Raw genomic sequence first — 23,300 nt, 5'->3', positions numbered from 1 at the left:
ATCCAAAAAAGTTGTTATAAATGGGCAAGCTGTTATAAATCAGCCAAATGTAGTCAACTTATTGTATTAGTGCGTGTAGCCTGTGTTATTGGAAAATAGTGTACAGCTACGGGCTGAAAAGATCATTGAAAAAAATACCGAAGATTTATAATCAGCAAAATAGTTCGATCACGGGTTGTATAGGTCTAAGAGCCAACAATTTACTCCACTGTGCTGCTTCAGCACTGAAAGTGTTGCTACCGTCGTACGGTAAATCTAGGAATTCCTCTACAGCGCCCTCTATTACAATTGTTTGTTTGTTATGCACTGGAGTAGAAATGCCGTCAACGTAAATATGGCAGCCATTTAAAGACCGGGCTCCATCAGTTTGCCCCGAAATCTAGGTGAATACTTAATTTAAATGTATTTTCTAGTAGCGATAGAAATGAGTAATATCTATTGGTGTTGACATTACAATTGTGTTTGATTCTTTGTATTTTATGGATTTGTATTTGATGATTCAAAATGTGCATGTTCATTACGACGTTGCTCAAGTTTTATATGTACTTTTGTACTGTAGTTTACCTGGATGGTATAGACAGCAAAAATAAAGTTCGTGAAGACTACGAAATTACAGCTATTATCATTCTGAGTAAAGAATTAAGGGTAGCGCCCGCAACAGTAAACTAGAAATGTCCGAGGACACAGAAGTTCAGCTTGAAGGTCAATCTCCAGTCGATGAAGACAGAGATCAAGCAGCAAGTGTCAATGGGACGCGAACGCGGACTTTAACACTGAAAGGTAAGGAGCTCAGATTCAACATTCTTAGAAGAGATTTGAAAGCAAAGAAATCTGAACTTAGTAAAGCCAAAAGAAATGCCATTATGCAAAAAGGATTTGAAGATACCCGAGCACTTAAACAAAAGCTGTTAGTTGCACAGATAGCATGGCAAGACATAAGTGAACTTTATGATGAACTTGCTGAATTGTTGGAAAAGCAGGAAGAAATTGCTGCATTCACAAAACAGAAACAACAAGACTTTTTGGAATGGCATAAATTTGAGGATGACATCAAAGTAGAAATTCAACATCGTATTGATATGGAAATGCTAAACCCTGAATCACTCAAATCAAGTTCACAGAAAACTAAAATTAGTAGCCATAGCAACCGTACAACTTCCAGTGTCAGGTCAATGAAACTGGAACTTAAGAAACAGGAAGCTGCATTGAGAGTACAGCTAGCGTTTGCACAAAAGGAAAAACAGCTAGAAAGAGAGGAGCTAGAACATAGAAGGAGGATTGAAGAATTAAAGTTACATAAGAAACTTGCTGAAAATCAGGCACAGCAAGAAGTGATATATGAAGTAGACAGATCTGATGAAGGAAGTCAGAATTTGAGTGGCATACTGCCAGCCAATAAGGATGAAGATATGTACAGATTTTTAAATTCACAACCAGAGATGGATGAACAACACTCACAATCAAATAATACAGAAGCACAAAGGGCTATGCAAACTACTAGTTGTACAGCCAGCAGTGTTGATTACAGCCATGTTCCTTCAGTACACGATCAGAACTGTGCATTAATTTTGTCACCAAAAATGGAAGCAAAGGTAAACAAGAAAGTAGAAAACAAGGATGCCAGGGCCAAGGTGAGCAGTGTTCCAAACCCACTTGCGAATGAAGTCACTGATGCTATGAAACAGTTGGTGGACTCATTTAGGCTTCCTCAAGTCAAATTAGAAATTTTCAGTGGAAACCCACTCCAGTTTCCCTCATGGGAGTCCTCTTTCAAGTCTCTGATTGAGTCAAAGGCCCCCTCAGTGGTTGAAAGATTAAATTTGTTGAGCCAACATCTGTCTGGTGAGCCCAAAGCAATGGTTAATAGTTACCTCTTGCTCCAAACTGAAGAGGCATTTGTACAAGCCAAAGCTGAGTTGAAGGACAGGTATGGTAACAATACAGTGATTGCCAAGGCATTCATAGATAAGCTTGCATCATCACCAAGGATCCAACCACGTGACTCCATTGGACTCCGAAGATTTTCTGATATGTTAAATGAAGTTGTTGCAGCAAAGCGAACAATACATGATCTTGGTGTCTTGGATTACCCACAAGAAAATGCAAAGCTGGTAGCTAAAATTCCAACTTATATAGAAAACCAATGGAGACGTATTACACATGCCAGTGTTAGCAGTGGATGTTTTCCAACCTTTGAGCGGTTTGCATTATTTGTGAAAGAAAAGGCAAAAGAAGCAAACATACCTGCTTTTGAACCTGAAGTGAAAGACTGGAAGGAATCTTCTGTTTTCAATAGAGAAAGCAAAAACACCAGCAGGGGAGGGAACCAAGTGAAAGCTAGAACATTTACCACAAATGTAATCAGTGGTAATGAAGATCTGAAGTGCCCTTTTTGCAAAGAACAGCACCATATTGATGACTGTGACAAACTGATGAATCTTCACAGAAGAGAACGGAAGCAATTCTTCAAGACAGAAGGTCTGTGCTATGCTTGTGGGATGACTAAAGAACACAATGGGAGAGCATGTACATCCAGAGTTGATTGTAAGAAATGTTCAAAAAAACATTTGACAGCTCTCCACTATGATGAAAACCGTACTACCAGTGTAAGTCATTGCATTTCTGTATGTAACAGAGAAGGACAGACAACTGACAACTCCATGATTGTACCTGTATGGGTACGAAGCAAAGTTAATCCCAACAGAGAAATCTTACAATATTGTGTTCTAGATCCACAGAGCAATACCTGTTTCATCTCAAAAGAACTTCAGAAACAACTTAGAATCATAGGGCATGATACTGAACTGACACTGTCAACAATGCAAATGAACGGTGCAGTTATTTCAGCTAAGAGGATAAGGGATTTAGAGATTCTTAGTTACGACAGAAAAGTTGTAATACCAGTGCCAACATCCTACACCAGAGACCATGTTCCAGCAGAGAGACACCAAATCCCAAGTTCAGAGGTGGCAATGAAGTGGAACCATCTACAAAGAATTGCTGATAAGATACCTCCAATCATGCCTCAAGTTAAGGTTGGAATATTAATAGGTAACAATGTTCCATCGGCTGTAAGACCTAGAGATATCATAGCTGGCAATGAAGATCATCCATATGGCCAAAGGTCTCTACTAGGATGGGGAATAGTTGGAACAATTTGTTCAAATTCAGAAAACAATGTTGTGTCAAACCGCATTGTGACCACAGAAACAAATGCAGCGAGTCAGCTTACAGCCATGCCTGCAAATAAGCCGAAATTAGTTAACAGATTGGTAGTTCAGTCAACCTCAAAGGAAATAGTGAGTACACAACAGGTTCAACAGATGTTTGAACGGGACTTTATTGAACATAAACACAAACAAGATTCTCTGTCAGTTAATGATCATAAGTTCATCAGGTGCCTCTCTGACAATATCATCAAGAGAGAGGATGGTCACTATGAGATGCCCCTTCCACTGAAGTACAATAATCTTCGACTTCCAAACAACAAACCATTAGCTGTAAAAAGAACATTACAACTCAAAAGACGATTGCAAAGAAATCAGAAATACAAGAAAGATTACTTCACATTTATGGAAGATATCCTAACCAACTGTGCTGAAGAAGTTCCTGAAGATCAACAGAATGTAGATGGCAGGGTGAATTATGTACCACATACAGGTGTGTATCACCCCCAAAAACCTGATAAGATCCGTGTGGTTTTTGATTGCTCTGCAAGATATGAGGGCATATCTCTTAATGACTGTCTCCTCCAAGGACCTGATCTTACCAATGGTCTAGTTGGGGTCTTAAGTCGCTTCAGAAAAGAAGAGGTGGCAGTGATGGCGGACATCCAGGGTATGTTCCACCAGTTTCATGTCACTCCAAATGATAGGGATCTGTTACGCTTCTTATGGTGGAAAGATGGTGACTTGGATAAGGAATTGTCTGAGTACAGAATGACTGTACACTTATTTGGTGCAGCCAGTTCACCAGGATGTGCCAACTTTGGTCTGAAGAGAGCAGCAGATGATGGAGAGGAGGAATTTGGTGAAGAAGCAGCTAGTTTTATAAGAGATGACTTTTATGTAGACGATGGGTTAAAGTCAGTTTCAGATGTAAGCAAAGCCATCACCCTTGTTAACAATAGTATTGATATTTGTGCTAAAGCTGGGTTGAAACTGCACAAGTGGATCTCAAACAAGAGAGAAGTGCTGGATGCAATACCTCCTGAAGCTCGTGCGTCGAGTTTGACGGAAGTAAACCTTCAAACAGACCTCTTACCTGTAGAAAGAGCATTAGGAGTGACATGGGTCGTGGAGGGTGACTTTTTCCAATTTAGAATATTATTGCGCGACTTACCACTTACTCACAGAGGTATTCTTGCTAGCATCTGCTCAGTGTATGATCCTTTAGGTTTTGCAGCCCCAGTAATCCTAACTGGAAAGATCATCTTGCAAGAATTATGTAGAAATAATGTTGATTGGGATGATCCCATCACTGAAGACCTCAGAATGAAATGGATACAGTGGAGAACTGACATTCTTGAGTTACAGAGTTTGAAGGTAAACCGTTGCTATAAACCTAACAACTTTGGTGAAGTCAAGAGAATAGAGCTTCATTACTTCTCTGATGCCAGTGAAACAGGTTATGGACAGAGCACATATTTGAGACAAATCAACCAGGATGATGAAGTATACTGTTCTTTCGTCATAGGAAAGGCCAGAGTCACACCACTCAACAAACAAATCACCATCCCTCGCCTTGAGCTGACAGCAGCAGTTTTATCTGCAAGAATGAGTCACTACATCACCACAGCACTACAGTTTAAAGATGTGAAAGAGTATTTTTGGGTAGATAGTAAAGTTGTTCTTGGATACATAAATAATGAATCCAAACGTTTTCACACCTATGTCGCCAACAGGGTCCAGCAGATACGAGAGTTGACTTCTCCAGATGCATGGAAGTATGTTAACACTGCCTCAAACCCAAGTGATGACGCTAGCAGAGGGATAACTGCCAGGCAACTTATCAAAGATTCTAACTGGTTAACTGGACCAGATTTTCTATGGAATGATAAGTCCCTATCTGCAACAGAATTTCGATATGAGTGTACCAGTGACACAGAAGAAGAGATGAGGAGAGAAATGAAGAGAACTTCCACGGTATTAAAGACTAATTCACTCACAGCCTGTTCAGATGGTCAATTGATCGACCGCTTTGATCAGTACTCATCATGGGACGCATCTAAACGAGCAGCCGCTAATTGTCTACGTCTTAAGGCAAAAATGTTGAGAGCCACCAAAACCATAAATAGAAAGTTAGATCTCACAGATGTCATGTCAGAAACTAATACACCCTTAACTGTACAGGATCTCGCAGAAGGTGAAAAAGCCATAATACGAGAGGTCCAAAGTAGAGCCTTTCAGAAAGAAATACAGATACTGAAGGAATTGAAGCTAGTGGGTAACCCACAATCTAGAAACCAACTAAAGGCACGAAATATACAGTTCAGAAAATCCAGCACTATATATAAACTGAATCCATTCATAGATGACCAGGGTTTGCTGAGAGTTGGAGGTAGAATACAGAAATCCTGCCAGCCCTTTGAAATTAAACATCCAGTCATCTTACCCAAGAATATTCACATAACAACACTAATAGTGCGACACTTCCATGAACAAATCAATCATATGGGAAGAGGCTGTACTCACAACTACATCCGACAGCATGGATATTGGATCATCAGTGGCTCATATACAGTGTCTAAATTGATCAATCAGTGTGTCACATGTAGGAAGTTCAGAAGAGCACCCCAAACTCAGAAAATGGGAGACCTTCCAAGTGACCGCATAAAGGAAGCCCCACCATTCACATATTCAGGTGTAGATCTTTTTGGACCATTCTTAATCAAGGAGAGGAGGAGCCAGTTGAAGAGATATGGTGTAGTTTTTGTGTGCATGGCATCCAAGGCAATTCATCTGGAGACTGTCAACTCTCTAGATACCAATTCTTTCATCAATGCGGTGAGAAGGTTTGTTAGCATTCGTGGACCTATTAGGCAGCTGAGAGCAGATTGTGGCACTAACATCGTTGGAACACACAATGAAATGATTAAGGGCCTGAAAGAGATTGATCAGAAGAAAATGGCTGATTTCTTGATAGGTCAGAGGTGTGATTGGATTGAGTTTAAATTCAATGTTCCCAGCAGTAGTCACATGGGAGGAATTTGGGAGAGACAAATAAGGACTGTTCGAAGTGTTCTGGAACCCCTCATCTATCAGGCAGGTCCACAGCTGGATGATGAGTCCTTTCGCACATTTATGGCCAAAGTGCAGAACATCGTAAATTCAAGACCAATTACTCTCAATCAGCTGAGTGAATCCGATTCTCCAGAACCTCTGACACCAAACCATTTGTTAACGATGAAGACCAGAATACTTCTTCCCCCCACCAGGCAACTTCCAGAAGGCTGATATGTACTCAACACGTAGATGGAGAAGAGTACAGCACTTAACCAATGAATTTTGGAACCGATGGAGAAAAGAATTTCTGCATACGCTACAGCAAAGGCCAAAGTGGACCACATCACAGTACAATCTGAAATTGGGTGACATAGTCATTATCAAGGAAGATAATGTACCACGTAACTTCTGGCGTCTTGGCAGAGTGACAGCAGTGTATCCTGGGAAAGATGGTTTGGTACGCAAAGTACAGCTTACTACTGCCAGTTCCATAGTGGACAGACCAATCCACAAGCTTGTACTGCTCCTTGCTGTTGATGAAGACTAATTGGGACTATGAATAACATTGAGTACAGTTAAATTGTTACCTTTATTGTTGATGTTATTTTTTGTGAACTCTTACTTGAATTTCAAGAGCAATTATTATTATAGACATAGTTTGATATAGATATTATAAAGTTTGGCATGAGTGCAAATGTACGATAAATTACCCATTTGCAGAGAGGAGTGTTGCTACCGTCGTACGGTAAATCTAGGAATTCCTCTACAGCGCCCTCTATTACAATTGTTTGTTTGTTATGCACTGGAGTAGAAATGCCGTCAACGTAAATATGGCAGCCATTTAAAGACCGGGCTCCATCAGTTTGCCCCGAAATCTAGGTGAATACTTAATTTAAATGTATTTTCTAGTAGCGATAGAAATGAGTAATATCTATTGGTGTTGACATTACAATTGTGTTTGATTCTTTGTATTTTATGGATTTGTATTTGATGATTCAAAATGTGCATGTTCATTACGACGTTGCTCAAGTTTTATATGTACTTTTGTACTGTAGTTTACCTGGATGGTATAGACAGCAAAAATAAAGTTCGTGAAGACTACGAAATTACAGCTATTATCATTCTGAGTAAAGAATTAAGGGTAGCGCCCGCAACAGAAAGTATGCTATGAATTATACTTTTCAAACATATTTTATGAATAATATTTGTGACCATTTCCGTGATAAGCTGCGAGTGTGAGCGCAATTTCTCCACATTGAGAAGGTTGAATACATATATGGGGCAAGCTCTAGCTTTGCTCCACATTAATCAACAAATCGATGTTTATCGTGTTGTGGATACGTTCGCAAAGTTACATCCAATGAGGATAACTTATGTAATGTATTGTGTGATATGTCAAAGTCTGTGTCATCAGAGTAGTGTGTTACACAAACTATTGTCAGTTTCATTTTTACATAAATGATATAACATGTAAAACAATTATGTTACAAGAAAATGAAATAAAAATAAGGGGCCACCGTAATCGCTGAATAAAATACAGTGAAGCTAGAATGTTTTGTCTGTTTTAGGACATATTACTATTTTATATATGGCAAGCATATATCCCAATATCTTATAATTTTTTTCGGTAACATATGATGAAAAAGATGATGAAAAAAAAAAGAAGATTTACAGTGAACCAAAACATTTATATACTGTAAAAAAAAACTTGGTGGTATGCTATTGGATAGAGCATTTAATTTGTTTGATGCAATCATTGTGACAGCTATTTGTTATGGTAGCGAGATATAGGGGTACGAATATTCGGAGATCATCGAGAGGGTACGAACTGATAGTTCTACGAATGTTGGGTGAATGTTGAAGGCTGCCATTATTCTTTGTTTATTTCAAGCGTTGTATCTCATATTGGTTGAAATTATTTTAAGTAAAAAGTAACCGGTACCAGAAAACATGTCATATAATGTTTAAACACTTAGAGTAGACCGGAAGACTTACTTGGGCAACCCACATACAAAAATATCCTGTTCAAATCTAGTTTCGACAAGTTGGGGATACTGTAAATTTCTTAGAGATATTTACTCAATGAATATTGTTGTCAGTAGGAATGGCATGTCTCAATTTCACAATCATCCAGGCTGTGTACTTACGGAAAAATCAAAGTAGTATTAGAACCTGGGAGATACTTAAATTGATTGGCAAGCAATTATAGGCTAAAATATATACTGGCGAGTTTTCGCTGTTTTGGCTATAAACATAATATTGATTTAGGCAGACACATGAAAATACCGATATATAAAAAAAATTGTAGTTTTTGTAATAATACGTTTGATTTAGAGTGATAGAAAACGAAACTCACATTGTTTTTATATGTCCATTATATAATGATCTAAGGGCTGATCTTTTGCCAATAACACTATTCAATTATGCAAATAATACTGACAGTCACAAAAACAGTATCACGGCTATGTGCGCCAATACCTGCGAAAAGCGAAAAACCTTAAAATGCATAGACAATAATGCTAAGATACGTACAATCTTGTCGTTTTTGTATATAACAATTTACCGCAATGGATCTATGGTGTGCGTGTGTTTGTCTGTGGGTGGGGTGGAAGGGGGTAGTGGGTCAGGAACCCCCTCTCTAAGAACGGTGAAATAGTTCAAAAATGTTACGTGAAATAACTTAACAACGTAACACAAAGTAAGCCAAGAATAAAAAAAATTCTTCAACAGACCTCTAAGATACCAAAGAATTCGCTCCGTTTCTTTTTAAAAATTAAACGAATGACGTTTCACATCAAATATATTATTGTTGTTTTCGAACCCCCTATTCAAAAGTGCTGGCTACGGGCCTGTGATGCACAATTATTTTTTCAATATATCTCCCTATCTACATATCATTACATGTCAGATGTAGTAAAAGTTCAAATTTACTGACCAATAGAACAAATGGCTTTACGGCAAGCAGAAGAGACGTATGATGGGGAGTTAGCAAACTCCCTAGGAAAATCCATCTGAACCACAGGGGCCAGACGATCTATATGACTGCTGAGATCCACATGGAAAAAATAAAACAATGTCTGTTGAGATGCAGAAAGCTACTTTGGCCTAAAAACTACGATTATTGCGACGACCCCCCTATGTATAGGTTATATACACAGGAGAGCATCGCCGCAACAATCGTAGTTGGTCATAGCTTTGGCCGTATTTTATCATTTGTAGGCAATTGTAACTTATTGAACATAAGTTATGGATTGGTATTTTCTATTTTTCATGTTATTGCCTTATTTACAATATTGATAGTTATTTTGTTTTCAAATATCGAATTCAAAGTAAATTACCAACAGTTTTGCTACATAGGTAGAATTGCCTGTTAATAAAGAACCTGACGATTCCGAACTTTATAATCACCATGCCATTAAAAATGAGTTGTTTTAAAAAGTAAATAATATTTCAATGAAAACAAAAACAAACAAGGTGGAGCAGATCAATACAAACACAACTAACATGAAACATGCTAAACCAAAGACAACTTAGAAAGTAATGCTATTTTAGCTACTAGTATTTCTTGTGCAGTTGGTCCTGTTCTTGCTTCATTTCCCTCAGTTCCCGTCGTATTTCATCACCATTACGCTTAATTTCCGTCAAAAGATCAGATTTCATATCTTGTATAGCCTTAACAATGTCCTTTTTCGGACCGGGATTACTTTTGATATCTCCAGCGCATAGTAATATACTCAGTCGGAATGTGAGGATTTACGAGTGATTCACAGCGGTTGAACTTGAATGCCAGCATCAAGTGTAATAATATACTAGTACAATTACGTATGATAAGTACATGACTATGTGTCATGTTTCTTGAAACAAGGTTTTAAGTATTTAGTCACATGCTTGATTAATTTATGTTCTTTTGTATTAATAATAGTTTTCAATTTGTTTATATTGTTTTCTGATTGAAAAGTGGGGAGTACATTTGTGAATTCTGTATAAAGTATTTTTTCTTTCAGTACTATAAAAATCACATCCTGTCACAAAATGTTCATCTTCAATTTCTGATGAAGTGCATTTTTTACAGATTCTTTTTTATGCTGGTATTTTCGGTCTTTTATGTCTGCGAACTTCAATTTGAAGATTATGGCAGCTCAATCTCTAATGTGACATTACTTTGATGTTTTCTCTGTTATGTAGTCGGTTGTGTAGTTAACAAACACATAATCTCTGCCGTGAATGGTCACTCTTTGATGGCTGTCACTATCTGATGTTTCTGCATTTTGATTGATACCGACAAAACATAGTCGGGGATGTGAAAAACTACATCGTTCTGTCAGGGTGTGTTGGGTTTGGAGCACCGCAGAGGGCGCAACTCACGCGACCTTGTCAGGCTACTGCTGTGCGTGGGGGATTGGTTGTTTGAGGGACGCATGCGCAACGTAACTATTTCTCATCCTTGACCTTCAATTTACCCGAGCTGTGTACAAAACACGGGTGTTAGTTACTAACCGTGGTGGAAATTAGACAAATGTTGGTTTTCTGTGGAATCGATTAATATTTGTTGATAGTCTAGTATTTTATCCACACTTTGTGGTTGTTTCGAAGGACAATTCCTATTTTAAGGTATGATTTCTTTGTGTTGAAAACTATGCGTACATTTGTGTTCCTCTGACCATGGAACTATAAACCCCTTCCATGCTCTGACCATGGAATATTATGGACAAGTACGTCCATGATTATACTAACGGTAAAAACAGGAATAATAAACATTCGGATCTGATATTAAACTTGTTTGTCGCAAATCAAGGTAAAGTTGAAATATCATACGATAAAAAAATTGAAGCAAAAATTTGAAAAAAAAACACTACAGAAAGAAAGTACTGTAACTTCCCGATCGTCAACAAACTTCTGTCAATCTTGCTGCAGTTTAGCAGCTCTTATTGGCCGCTTAAGCTATTTTGATATTACGTTGCCCGCAACGTATACCACGACCAAGAGAGCTGCATAAACTGCAGCAACTATCAATCTACTTTATTTCCGGTGTTTAAAAGGTCACCTGTTACGTGAGGGGAATTCGCATGCTTGTCGGTCGCTGTTTGGTAGTACGTCCATGCTCCGACACATAACAATGTATGAGGGGAAAAGTACAACGCCGACCGCAAACAAACAAACATGGGCACAGATCTAGAAGCAGTACCTACACACGAATTGGTGACGTCATAAAATACATGACCTTCAATCGGGGTCGTTTCCTCGGTATATACGAATTGGTATATACAAATTACAATAAAGATACTTAAGACATTACACATAAGGTAAAACAAATCACGTGACAATATAATGATAATAACGGTAATAAATCCTAGCTTAACAGTTGAAGAGAACGCTCATATAGTCAGTCGGGTGACGCCGAGGGTCACGAACTGTGTTGCAAAATGGCCGTGTGGTTGAAACTGGGTCATGGCGTGACGGGTGAGGAAGACATCATTAAACACTCAAAATCACAATAAAACGGGGAAGTGGTTGCATATTACGGCGTAGCTAACATGGGAAATAAAAAAACGCCCAATACAAACGACATGGGTTCGAATCACACTAGATACACACTCACCAGAACCGAAGCAATCAGAAACCAGCAATCGTTTTGGCTTTTCCGTTCAACTCATCGGAACACTAGAGTAGTTAGAAAAATGAACACCACTTAACGACCAACGTCGTGGCGTGGTACACAAGCGTGCCATCAAAATAAAACAAAATTAGCTTGAAAAGACAGTGGGTTCGAGTCCCGCTCAGAGCTACCGTAAAAACGTAAATCAAATAAACTGAAATCTCTCAAACCGTAAACAAGTAAACAAAGAACGTCGCAAAAAATAATAAACCTCACAAAACTGCACCATACAAAACTGAATGAATAAATAATAAAATAACTAACGTCTTAAACTGGACGACGCGCAATTTGTTCAACAGTTTCCAGATTGTGACAAGAGATAAACAAGACCCAAGTCAAGGTAAGTTTTGTTAAAGTGTCGATGGCGTTCCCTATATTACGAAAACAATTCAGGCAACAGACGAATATCTTCTGTGGTGTTGTTGAATTTATACCGTGTCTGCGGAATTGTTGATTGAGGGTTCGAAGCCAGCAGTTAACGTTTTGTTAGAAAGTTTCACAATTAAATCAAATATCCAATGATACCAGTATATTTATTTCATTATTTTAACAACTTGCAATGGTGGAAGTTGGTCAAACACGAGTTCTTACACCTAAATAAGTATCAAATATTTGTCGACACATTTATTCTCTCAACCTTGTAGAGGTGGAAATTAATTAAACAACAGGTATTTACTCACAAATATAATGGTCAATATTTGTCCATACATTCATTCTGTCAATTTAAGAACTTGTAATTGTTGGAATTAATCAAATGAGAGTTGTCTACACCAAAATAAGTTTCAAATACTTGTCCATACATTTATTCTCTCAATTTAACAACTTGTAATGGTGTAAAATAATTAAACGAGAGTTGTCTACACCAAAATAAGTCTAAAATATTTGTCCGCACATTTATTCTCTCAATTTAACAACTTGTAATGGTGTAAAATAATTAAACGAGAGCTGTCTACACCAAAATAAGTCTAAAATATTTGTCCGCACATTTATTCTCTCAATTTAACAACTTGTAATGGTGTAAAATAATTAAACGAGAGCTGTCTACACCAAAATAAGTCTAAAATATTTGTCCGCACATTTATTCTCTCAATTTAACAACTTGTAATTGTGGGAATTAATCAAACGAGAGCTGTCTACACCAAAATAAGTCTAAAATATTTGTCCGCACACTTATTCTCTCAATTTAACAACTTGTAATGGTGTAAAATAATTAAACAAGAGCTGTCTACACCAAAATAAGTCTAAAATATTTGTCCATACATTTATTCTCTCAATTTAACAACTTGGAATGGTGTAAAATAATTAAACGAGAGCTGTCTACACCAAAATAAGTCTAAAATATTTGTCCGCACATTTAGTCTCTCAATTTAACAACATGTAATTGTGGGAATTAATCAAACGAGAGATGTCTACACAAAAATAAGTCTAAAATATTTGTCCGCACATTTATTCTCTCAATTTAACAACTTTTAATTGTGGGAATTAATCAAACGAGAGCTGTCTACACCAAAATAAGTCTAAAATATTTGTCTGCACACTTATTCTCTCAATTTAACAACTTGTAATGGTGTAAAACAATTAAACGAGAGCTGTCTACACCAAAATAAGTCTAAAATATTTGTCCACACATTTATTCTCTCAATTTAACAACTTGTAATGGTGTAAAATAATTAAACGAGAGCTGTCTACACCAAAATAAGTCTAAAATATTTGTCCGCACATTTATTCTTTCAATTTAACAACCTGTAATTGTGGGAATTAATCAAACGTGAGTTGTTTACATCAAACTAAGTATTAAATATTTGTTGAGACATTTATTCTCTCAATTTAACAACTTGTAATGGTGTAAAATAATTAAACGAGAGTTGTCTACACCAAAATTAATCTCAAATATTTGTCCACACATTTATTGTCACAATTTAACCACTTGTTAATAGTGGAAATTACTTAAACGCGACTTGTTTAATCAGTTGACATCAATGCAACTTACCCGCAGACAGTGCACAACAGAGTATCATTGTTGAGCAATTATAAACAGGAACGTGTCTTGGCATTAGGGTAAGGGTCGGGTCAGGTATGGGCAACGGAATTATTAACAGGAACGTGTCTTGGCATTAGGGTTAGGGTCGGGTCAGGTATGGGCAACGCAAATGGCAAACACCCAATTGGCAAGATGTACACTAACGGGTTATGGCATGCATATAGTTTACACAAGTAAAAACACAAAATTGGCAATTTTTTGGACAATTGTAACTCAATAATAGAAATATGTTGTATTTCTATATATATATACACACTATATAGTCTTATCAAATGCAAACACATCCAGTCAATCCATTGTGGTCTTGTGGGTCAGTTCTCTACATAGTGACCAGGAGGACCTGGGTTCAATTCCCTTGCCTGCCCATCTTTTTTTCGCAAACACCATTTGGCAATAAAGCTAAATATGACAACAAATTATTTAATTTGCATGACTACCCACATAGCTCAGTTGATTTGTACTATGTCAGCAATGTGAGCGATCGTTGGTTCGAATCCAGTATGTTTAGTTAGATTTTTGAATGCTAGTGAAGACAGTGTCCTGTGAATAGGACTTAAATCCTAACTCCTGTGTGAAGACACTCGTGGTACAGTGGACAAGACAGTGCGCTGGGAACTCAAAGATCGCAAGTTCGAATCACGGATTGGACACTCCTACAAAAGACATGAAAGACGTTAAAATCATAAACAGCGGATTCAAAAACTGAAGTCAGGAAAACAGAACACAAGAATACTACCTCACATGGAAGCCAGTCGAAGTCGTCAAAGAACGAACACAGTCGAAGAACAAACACAGTTGACAGCTGTAGGTCACGTGCAACAACAGACACGAGGAGCATGGCTGCTCTCCAAATGGGTCCCTTCTTTTGTATTGACCCCCTAAGGATTGCTAATCCCCCTTTCTAACTCTTCCCCCAAAAATAATATATCGCCCCTTTTAAAATGTAATGACCTACAAATTAATGAATATTCATGAGCACAGAAACTGCTACGTCATGAATAAATTAGCATAATTTTAAAAAATTTGCATAAAGTGTAGGTACTCCTTCTGGAGCTCTGCCCAAACATGTAGTGCTAACTTCTGGGTTTTGGAATATTATATATGAAATATCAATATTTTTACGTGAGATAATGTTGTGTTTCAATTATACAATGAACTTGGTTTTGAACCGGGCGTAGGGTTGTAGAGGTCATTTTCTTGCTGCTCCATATACTAGTATGCCCATGTATCATGATTACCATTGGGGGGAGGGTGCGTCGTGAATCCGGCTCAGTGTAAACAAAATAGTGTATTTTATTTGCAACATGCACAACACACAGTTGATATAAAACAAATACAGTAATGTAACATTGACAAATTAAATCTAAATTTTGCAAAATCAAATTTGCCAAGTTGGTATTCATATGTACACATACCTTTTACTTGATCTTTTGACTGAATTAAATGAATAAATCCTGCCCAGTTGTATTAAGAGGGTCGGCAGGGGGATTTTCGTAAGCTGTAATCAATTGTTTTTATTTTCGTAATAATGTAATTTAAATAAATAAAAAACATAAATTTGTAGACATGGACAAGGTGTAAAATGTAATCAGCTATTTTATTCGTCCGTAATTTGTATAAAAATATTTTATTTTTTGTGAGCGTTTTGTAAAGCATTTTCCGGATTAAATGTCGTAATTTGTACACAATTTCCAATTTTATTATTATAAACACAAACTAACAAAAATATTATAAAAATGTACAATGTAATTAGAAATTTGATTCATCAGTAAAGCGTAAAAAACTATTGTTTTACTGTAAATGGAACTTTCATTTTATTTCCTGTAAAATCATAAAATGCCGTTTTTAATTTCTGTAACCTGTACCAGCTATCCCCCTTGCGCCCCCCCATTAAGTATATTCAAGTAGGCTTTATTTGTTTTGTTTTTTTGTTTTAGATTACCATTGGTTTTTCTTAAATAAAGTATTTGTTTTGGTTGTGTATATTCCAAATACTATGATTACTAGTACAACATGGAATGTACCAGGGTATGTTTATTATCCCTGCTTGTGTGCGATCATAAATATTATAATATTTAGTATTGCCCCTATGCCAACCCAATTGAACATCTAGGAAATATGCAGAGATTCTGAATTCAGTTAATTACAGTCAATGTTTCTATTTTCAATAGGTCAAAAAGCCAAATACTAGTTTCCCACAGAGTGATTTTGTGGGGATAAGTGTTGCATGGTTACATATACCAAGGGAAAACAGAATGGTAAAACGAGTTGCTGTCATTGGAGCTGGTATCAGTGGATTGGTATCCATCAAGTGTTGCCTCGATGAAGGACTCAGTCCGGTTTGTTTTGAACAGGGGGATGAAATTGGTTCGTATTATTGTTAATGTTACTAAAAGAGTATTGTATGGACATATAGTCAATGAGTGTCCGAACTAATGAACTACACACGAACTAACTACAACTTGACACCCCTGACATTGCATGTACTTTCACAAATACTGAACAGCAATATAAGGCCAAAAAAAAAAAAATTGTTTTGTTGCCCTCAGCGACCAACCGAAAAATATAAATATATATATTTAAATAGACCCAAATATTGAAAACTCACCATTTTAGCAGTAAAAAAGTGTTTCCTCTAAAAATTAACGTTCCCAGACCGTTGTTTGATCCCCAGGGTCCCCGGGGGATAAGTGGTGACTTTCAACCTCAGGTTGATAGTGCAATACAATTTATTAACTCATAACAACCTACTGAAGGAGGTTAAAGGTTACAACAACAACAAAAAAATTACAGATAAAAATTAATCAAATTACAATGGCTAATAGTTTGAAGACAACCAAAAACAGACTAAAATGAAGTTAGTAACGGAAATATATAATAAATTAAAAGTAAAATGAAACGCCAACAAAAAAACTATAAACTGTATTTCAATACAAAAGACTGAAAGAAACACTTTGACTTTTGTGTTTAATATCTAGCATGTGTTTGATTGATTCCCATATACCTCGGCTATTTACGATACCTTTAGTTTTCACGAGTTTAAAAAAAAAAAAAAATCTGACCAACCTACCAAATTTTTCAATTATCCAACTTGAGGGCAACATAAGTTTTTTTTTTGGCCAAATAGTGTTTTTAGATACAGTAATAATGGTGACATTCTTTTTGAATGTTTTTAGCCACAGCCATATAAGTACCGGTACACTAGCTAATAGGGTGGTACAAGACCTTGAGAAAAAAATTTAATCTTGGATATCATACAATATTATTTCTATACAAAGAAAAAATTAAAGGCTTGAAAGTACCGGTAAAGTTAGGGGTCAACAATTTGAAATCGGGGGTTACCAGTGCAATTTCCTTTTTCGCAATGTGTAATTGTACATTTTTGCCTCTAATTCTAGACATACCAAACAGAACAAAACTCTGTCAGTTCAAGTCTGGATCAAGAATACTAAATAACCAGGCTATACATGCAAGGTTTTCAGATCTATGTTGGGAAAATCTTGAAAATCGCACATGAGAAACTGTGCTAGAGCAATATGTACATGTGCATGTATGATTTTATTCTGTCCTCTTACATATTGTAACTATATAAAAGTCACCTTGGTGTCTGTAGCCAAAATGCAAATGATGTTACAACAATTTTAGCATTTTCTGGTTTTCTTAAATCAAGATAGTCGTTTATGTCCAAAATTGATTTTATTGTTATTTGTAGAGAAGAAAATATGCTAGATAAATTGTGTGCATTTGCAGATTTCACAACAAACACATGATTAATACTGATGTGACTAAAATTTGAGTCTTTAATTTTGTTTGTTTATGTATTTTAGGTGGCATATGGGCCTATCATGATGAACCATGTGAAACCAATGGAGCCGCTATCTATGAAAGTTTAGTAACAAATACGTGTAGTGAAATGACCTGTTTCAGTGATTTTCCTTTTCCTGAAGAGACACCGGTATACTTAAGGCATCACTTGATGAAAGAATATTATAATCAATATGCAGAAAAATTTGCACTATATCAGTTCATCAATTTTAACACAAAAGTATTAAAAGTGACACCAACGTCAAACTTTTGCCGTACAGGACAGTGGGTGTTAAATCTACAGACTGGGGAACAGTCGAACAGGAGTGAAGTCTTTGATGCTGTGATGTGCTGTACTGGACTGGAATCATCTAAGAATATGCCTAAATATAAAGGAAGTGAAACATTTGAAGGATTAATAATGCACAGCAACTGTTTTAAAAGAGGCTGTGATTTTCGAGAAAAAACTGTGATTGTAGTTGGTAAGACAGAAAATGTTTTTTTGCTTAGAGTAATTCTTGAGGCTGATTCCCAAGAATGTTGTGATTTTATGAAAAACAACTGTTTTGAGGTACATACCAAAGAACAAGTGTTTCTGATAGCTCAACAAAAAGTTTTCAAGGTGGGAAATTGATTGTGATCCAATTTATTAATTTGCAAAACATTGCATTTATTTTTTAAATGTTTTTGTGCCAGGCGACAGTTCCGGACATTGAATGTCACTGTTGTCACTCCTGACTTTTTTTTGCAAGTGCTGACACATAGTGCATTTTGCCACAGAAGTCATTTCCTGTTTGGCACTACATGACAGGGCTGTGTGGCCATCTCCCTATCAAATGGCAATTTTAATGCGCTATCCTGGCGTCAACCAGGCTTGGTCGAACACAAGCACCTGCGGACCTTAATCAAGTTTCCCCCAAAGTCACATTCATAAGTGAATGAATCTCAGCCAGTGGAATTGGCTTTCCCATTGAGTCTGTGGCACACTCACCCAGGGTAGGGGTTGACCCTTTGATATTCAGCCTAAGGTAGGATTTGAACTTGGGTCTGGTGCAACAACCACTATGCTACCAGTGACCAGTGAGAGATTAACATTTTCAATGCTTTTCCGAAGGACACATGTTATTGCATCCAATGATCATTTTTTATGTTTTTCACTGATTATTATTTTCTTATTAAACCATCAGGTGATGGTAATTCAGCTGGAGATGTTGCCTCAGAAGTCAGCAGATATGCCAAACAGGTGTTGAATTTCATTCTCATTTCTTGACGTAATATTGCCGTAACTTAAGTTATAAGAACTAATCCCATTGCATTTAGTTGTATGAAAGAATTTTTTATTAATATTTTTTAAATGATGAATGAAAATCATTTTTCAATGGTGGTAGTGTATAGTTGTTCATTTTATTCATAATCACAACAATATATTCAAATTTACCATCTTTATTTAGGTGTACATTTCCATGCGAGACGGGACGTTTGTGATTCTGCGTATGGGACGTGAAGCAATTCCAATAGACAAAATGGCTAACAAACGTATACTAGATTGCCTTCCTAACTCTGCCAAGTATTACATCGCAGAAAAAAAGATACTGTCACAAGTGGATCATGACAAACTGGGGTTAAAATCCAGTAAACGATTGTACAAACATCGAACAATGTTAACCGATGACATTGCTAATCGTATTTTCTGTGGTGCTGTGAAGTGTAGACCTGTCATAAAACAGTTGAAGAAAAGAAGTGTGGAGTTTGTGGATGGCACGATAGTGGATGATGTAGACGCCATCATATGTGCTACTGGTTACAATGTAACATTTCCATACATAGATATTGTTGCAGGTAAATTAGGTTTTATATTTAATTTTGCATAATAATTAGGATGTTAATTTGTGCTGTCATTGTTTACAGATAAAGAATTCAAATTGATGTTTGTGTGTATTACCACTATGGTGGTGGACACAACCATATACCACTATGGTGGTGGACATAACTATATACCACTGTAGTATAATGTACTGACTACAAAGTGTATTGCCACTATGGTGGTGGACATAACTATATACCACTGTAGTATAATGTACTGACTACAAAGTGTATTGCCACTATGGTGGTGGACATAACTATATACCACTGTAGTATAATGTACGGGCTACAAAGTGTATTGCCACTATGGTGGTGGACATAACCATATACCACTGTAGTATAATGTACTGACTACAAAGTGTATTGCCACTATGGTGGTGGACATAACCATATACCACTGTAGTATAATATACTGACTACAAAGTGTATTGCCACTATGGTGGTGGACATAACCATATACCACTGTAGTATAATACACTGACTACAAAGTGTATTGCCACTATGGTGGTGGACACAACCATATACCACTATGGTGGTGGACATAACTATATACCACTGTAGTATAATGTACTGACTACAAAGTGTATTGCCACTATGGTGGTGGACACAACCATATACCACTATGGTGGTTGACATAACTATATACCACTGTAGTATAATATACTGACTACAAAGTGTATTGCCACTATGGTAGTGGACACAACCATATACCACTGGTGGTGGACATAACTATATACCACTGTAGTATAATATACTGACTACAAAGTGTATTACCACTATGGTGGTGGACATAACTACATACCACTGTAGTATAATGTACTGACTACAAAGTGTATTGCCACTATGGTGGTGGACATAACTATATACCACTGTAGTATAATATACTGACTACAAAGTGTATTGCCACTATGGTGGTGGACATAACCATATACCACTGTAGTATAATATACTGACTACAAAGTGTATTGCCACTATGGAGGTGGACATAACCATATACCACTGTAGTATAATATACTGACTACAAAGTGTATTGCCACTATGGTGGTGGACATAACCATATACCACTGTAGTATAATGTACTGACTACAAAGTGTATTACCACTATGGTGGTGGACATAACCATACCATTGTAGTATAATATACTGACTACAAAGTGTACTGCCACTATGGTGGTGGACATAACCATATACCACTGTAGTATAATGTACTGACTACAAAGTATATTACCACTATGGTGGTGGACAAAACCATACCACTGTAGTATAATGTACTGACTACAAAGTGTATTACCACTATGGTGGTGGACATAAACATATACCACTGTAGTATAATATATTGACTACAAAGTGTATTGCCACTATGGTGGTGGACATAACCATATACCACTGTAGTATAATGTACTGACTACAAAGTGTATTACCACTATGGTGCTGGACATAACCATACCACTGTAGTATAATATACTGACTACAAAGTGTACTGCCACTATGGTGGTGGACAAAACCATACCACTGTAGTATAATGTACTGACTACAAAGTGTATTACCACTATGGTGGTGGACATAAACATACCACTGTAGTATAATGTACTGACTACAAAGTATATTACCACTATGGTGGTGGACATAACAATATCACTGCAGTATAATGTACTGACTACAAAGTGTATTGCCACTATGGTGGTGGACATAACCATATCACTGTAGTATAATGTACTGACTACAAAGTGTATTGCCACAATGGTGGTGGACATAACCATATCACTGTAGTATAATGTACTGACTACAAAGTGTATTGCCACTATGGTGGTGGACATAACCATATCACTGTAGTATAATGTACTGACTACAAAGTGTACTACCACTATGGTGGTGGTCATAACCATATACCACTGTAGTATAATATACTGACTACAAAGTGTATTGCCACTATGGTGGTGGTGGTGGTCATAAACATGCCACTGTAGTATAATGCACTGACTACAAAGTGTATTACCACTATGGTGGTGGTCATAACCATACCACTGTAGTATAATGTACTGTCTACAAAGTGTATTGCCACTATGGTGGTGGTCATAACCATACCACTGTAGTATAATGTACTGACTACAAAGTGTATTGCCACTATGGTGGTGGACATAACCATACCACTGTAGTATAATGTACTGTCTACAAAGTGTATTGCCACTATGGTGGTGGTCATAACCATACCACAGTAGTATAATGTACTGTCTACGAAGTGTATTGCCACTATGGTGGTGGTCATAACCATACCACTGTAGTATAATATACTGACTACAAAGTGTGTTGCCACTATGGTGGTGGACATAACCATATACCACTGTAGTATAATATACTGACTACAAAGTGTATTACCACTATGGTGGTGGACATAACAATACCACTGCAGTATAATGTACTGACTACAAAGTGTATTGCCACTATGGCGGTGGACAAAACCATACCACTGCAGTATAATGTACTGACTACAAAGTGTATTGTCACTATGGTGGTGGACATAAACATATACCACTGTAGTATAATGTACTGACTACAAAGTGTATTACCACTATGGTGGTGGACATAAACATATACCACTGTAGTATAATGTACTGACTACAAAGTGTATTACCACTATGGTGGTGGTCATAACCATACCACTGTAGTATAATGTACTGACTACAAAGTGTATTACCACTATGGTGGTGGACATAAACATGTACCACTGTAGTATAATGTACTGTCTACAAAGTGTATTGCCACTATGGTGGTGGACATAAACATATACCACTGTAGTATAATGTACTGACTACAAAGTGTATTACCACTATGGTGGTGGACATAAACATTTACCACTGTAGTATAAGGTACTGACTACAAAGTGTATTACCACTATGGTGGTGGACATAAACATATACCACTGTAGTATAATGTACTGACTACAAAGTGTATTACCACTATGGTGGTGGACATAAACATATACCACTGTAGTATAATGTACTGACTACAAAGTGTATTACCACTATGGTGGTGGACATAAACATATACCACTGTAGTATAATGTACTGACTACAAAGTGTATTACCACTATGGTGGTGGACATAAACATACCACTGTATTAAAATATACTGACTACAAAGTGTATTGCCACTATGGTGGTGGACATAACAATACCACTGCAGTATAATGTACTGACTACAAAGTGTATTACCACTATGGTGGTGGACATAACCATACCACTGTAGTATAATGTACTGATTACAAAGTGTATTACCACTATGGTGGTGGACATAACCATACCACTGTAGTATAATGTACTGACTACAAAGTGTATTACCACTATGGTGGTGGACATAACAATACCACTGCAGTATAATATACTGACTACAAAGTGTATTGCCACTATGGTGGTGGACATAACAATACCACTGCAGTATAATATACTGACTACAAAGTGTATTGCCACTATGGTGGTGGACATAACAATACCACTGCAGTATAATATACTGACTACAAAGTGTATTACCACTATGGTGGTGGACATAACCATACCACTGCAGTATAATGTACTGACTACAAAGTGTATTGCCACTATGGTGGTGGACATAACAATACCACTGCAGTATAATGTACTGACTACAAAGTGTATTGCCACTATGGCGGTGGACAAACCATACCACTGTAGTATAATGTACTGACTTCAAAGTGTATTG

The 23,300-nt window shown here is 36.9% G+C and overlaps 2 protein-coding genes across 2 annotated transcripts in view; both read left to right on the top strand.

Annotated features, from left to right (window-relative positions):
• Positions 1-269: 269 nt before the first annotated feature.
• LOC144342979 (uncharacterized) lies at positions 270-7,330 on the top strand. The gene is made up of 3 exons (XM_085491858.1): positions 270-383; positions 560-7,103; positions 7,280-7,330. The coding sequence occupies exon 2, from the start codon at positions 672-674 to the stop codon at positions 6,453-6,455; it is 5,784 nt and encodes a 1,927-aa protein (XP_085347984.1). The 5' UTR covers positions 270-383; positions 560-671; the 3' UTR covers positions 6,456-7,103; positions 7,280-7,330.
• The window catches only part of LOC102807861 (dimethylaniline monooxygenase [N-oxide-forming] 2-like), a 39,975-nt gene continuing 23,969 nt past the window's right edge, over positions 7,295-23,300 (top strand). Inside the window, exons 1-5 of the mRNA XM_085491857.1 lie at positions 7,295-7,384; positions 16,093-16,288; positions 17,749-18,207; positions 18,913-18,968; positions 19,177-19,564. Coding sequence (XP_085347983.1) covers positions 16,177-16,288; positions 17,749-18,207; positions 18,913-18,968; positions 19,177-19,564 — 1,015 coding nt within the window. The 5' untranslated portion in view covers positions 7,295-7,384; positions 16,093-16,176. The remainder of the gene's footprint in view (positions 7,385-16,092; positions 16,289-17,748; positions 18,208-18,912; positions 18,969-19,176; positions 19,565-23,300) is intronic.

Source organism: Saccoglossus kowalevskii, chromosome 17 (genome assembly GCF_978046115.1).
Source record: "Saccoglossus kowalevskii chromosome 17, keSacKowa6.1, whole genome shotgun sequence".
Lineage (NCBI taxonomy): Eukaryota > Metazoa > Hemichordata > Enteropneusta > Harrimaniidae > Saccoglossus > Saccoglossus kowalevskii.
Note: the sequence above shows the minus strand (reverse complement) of the source record. Positions and strands in the feature narration are given on the sequence as shown.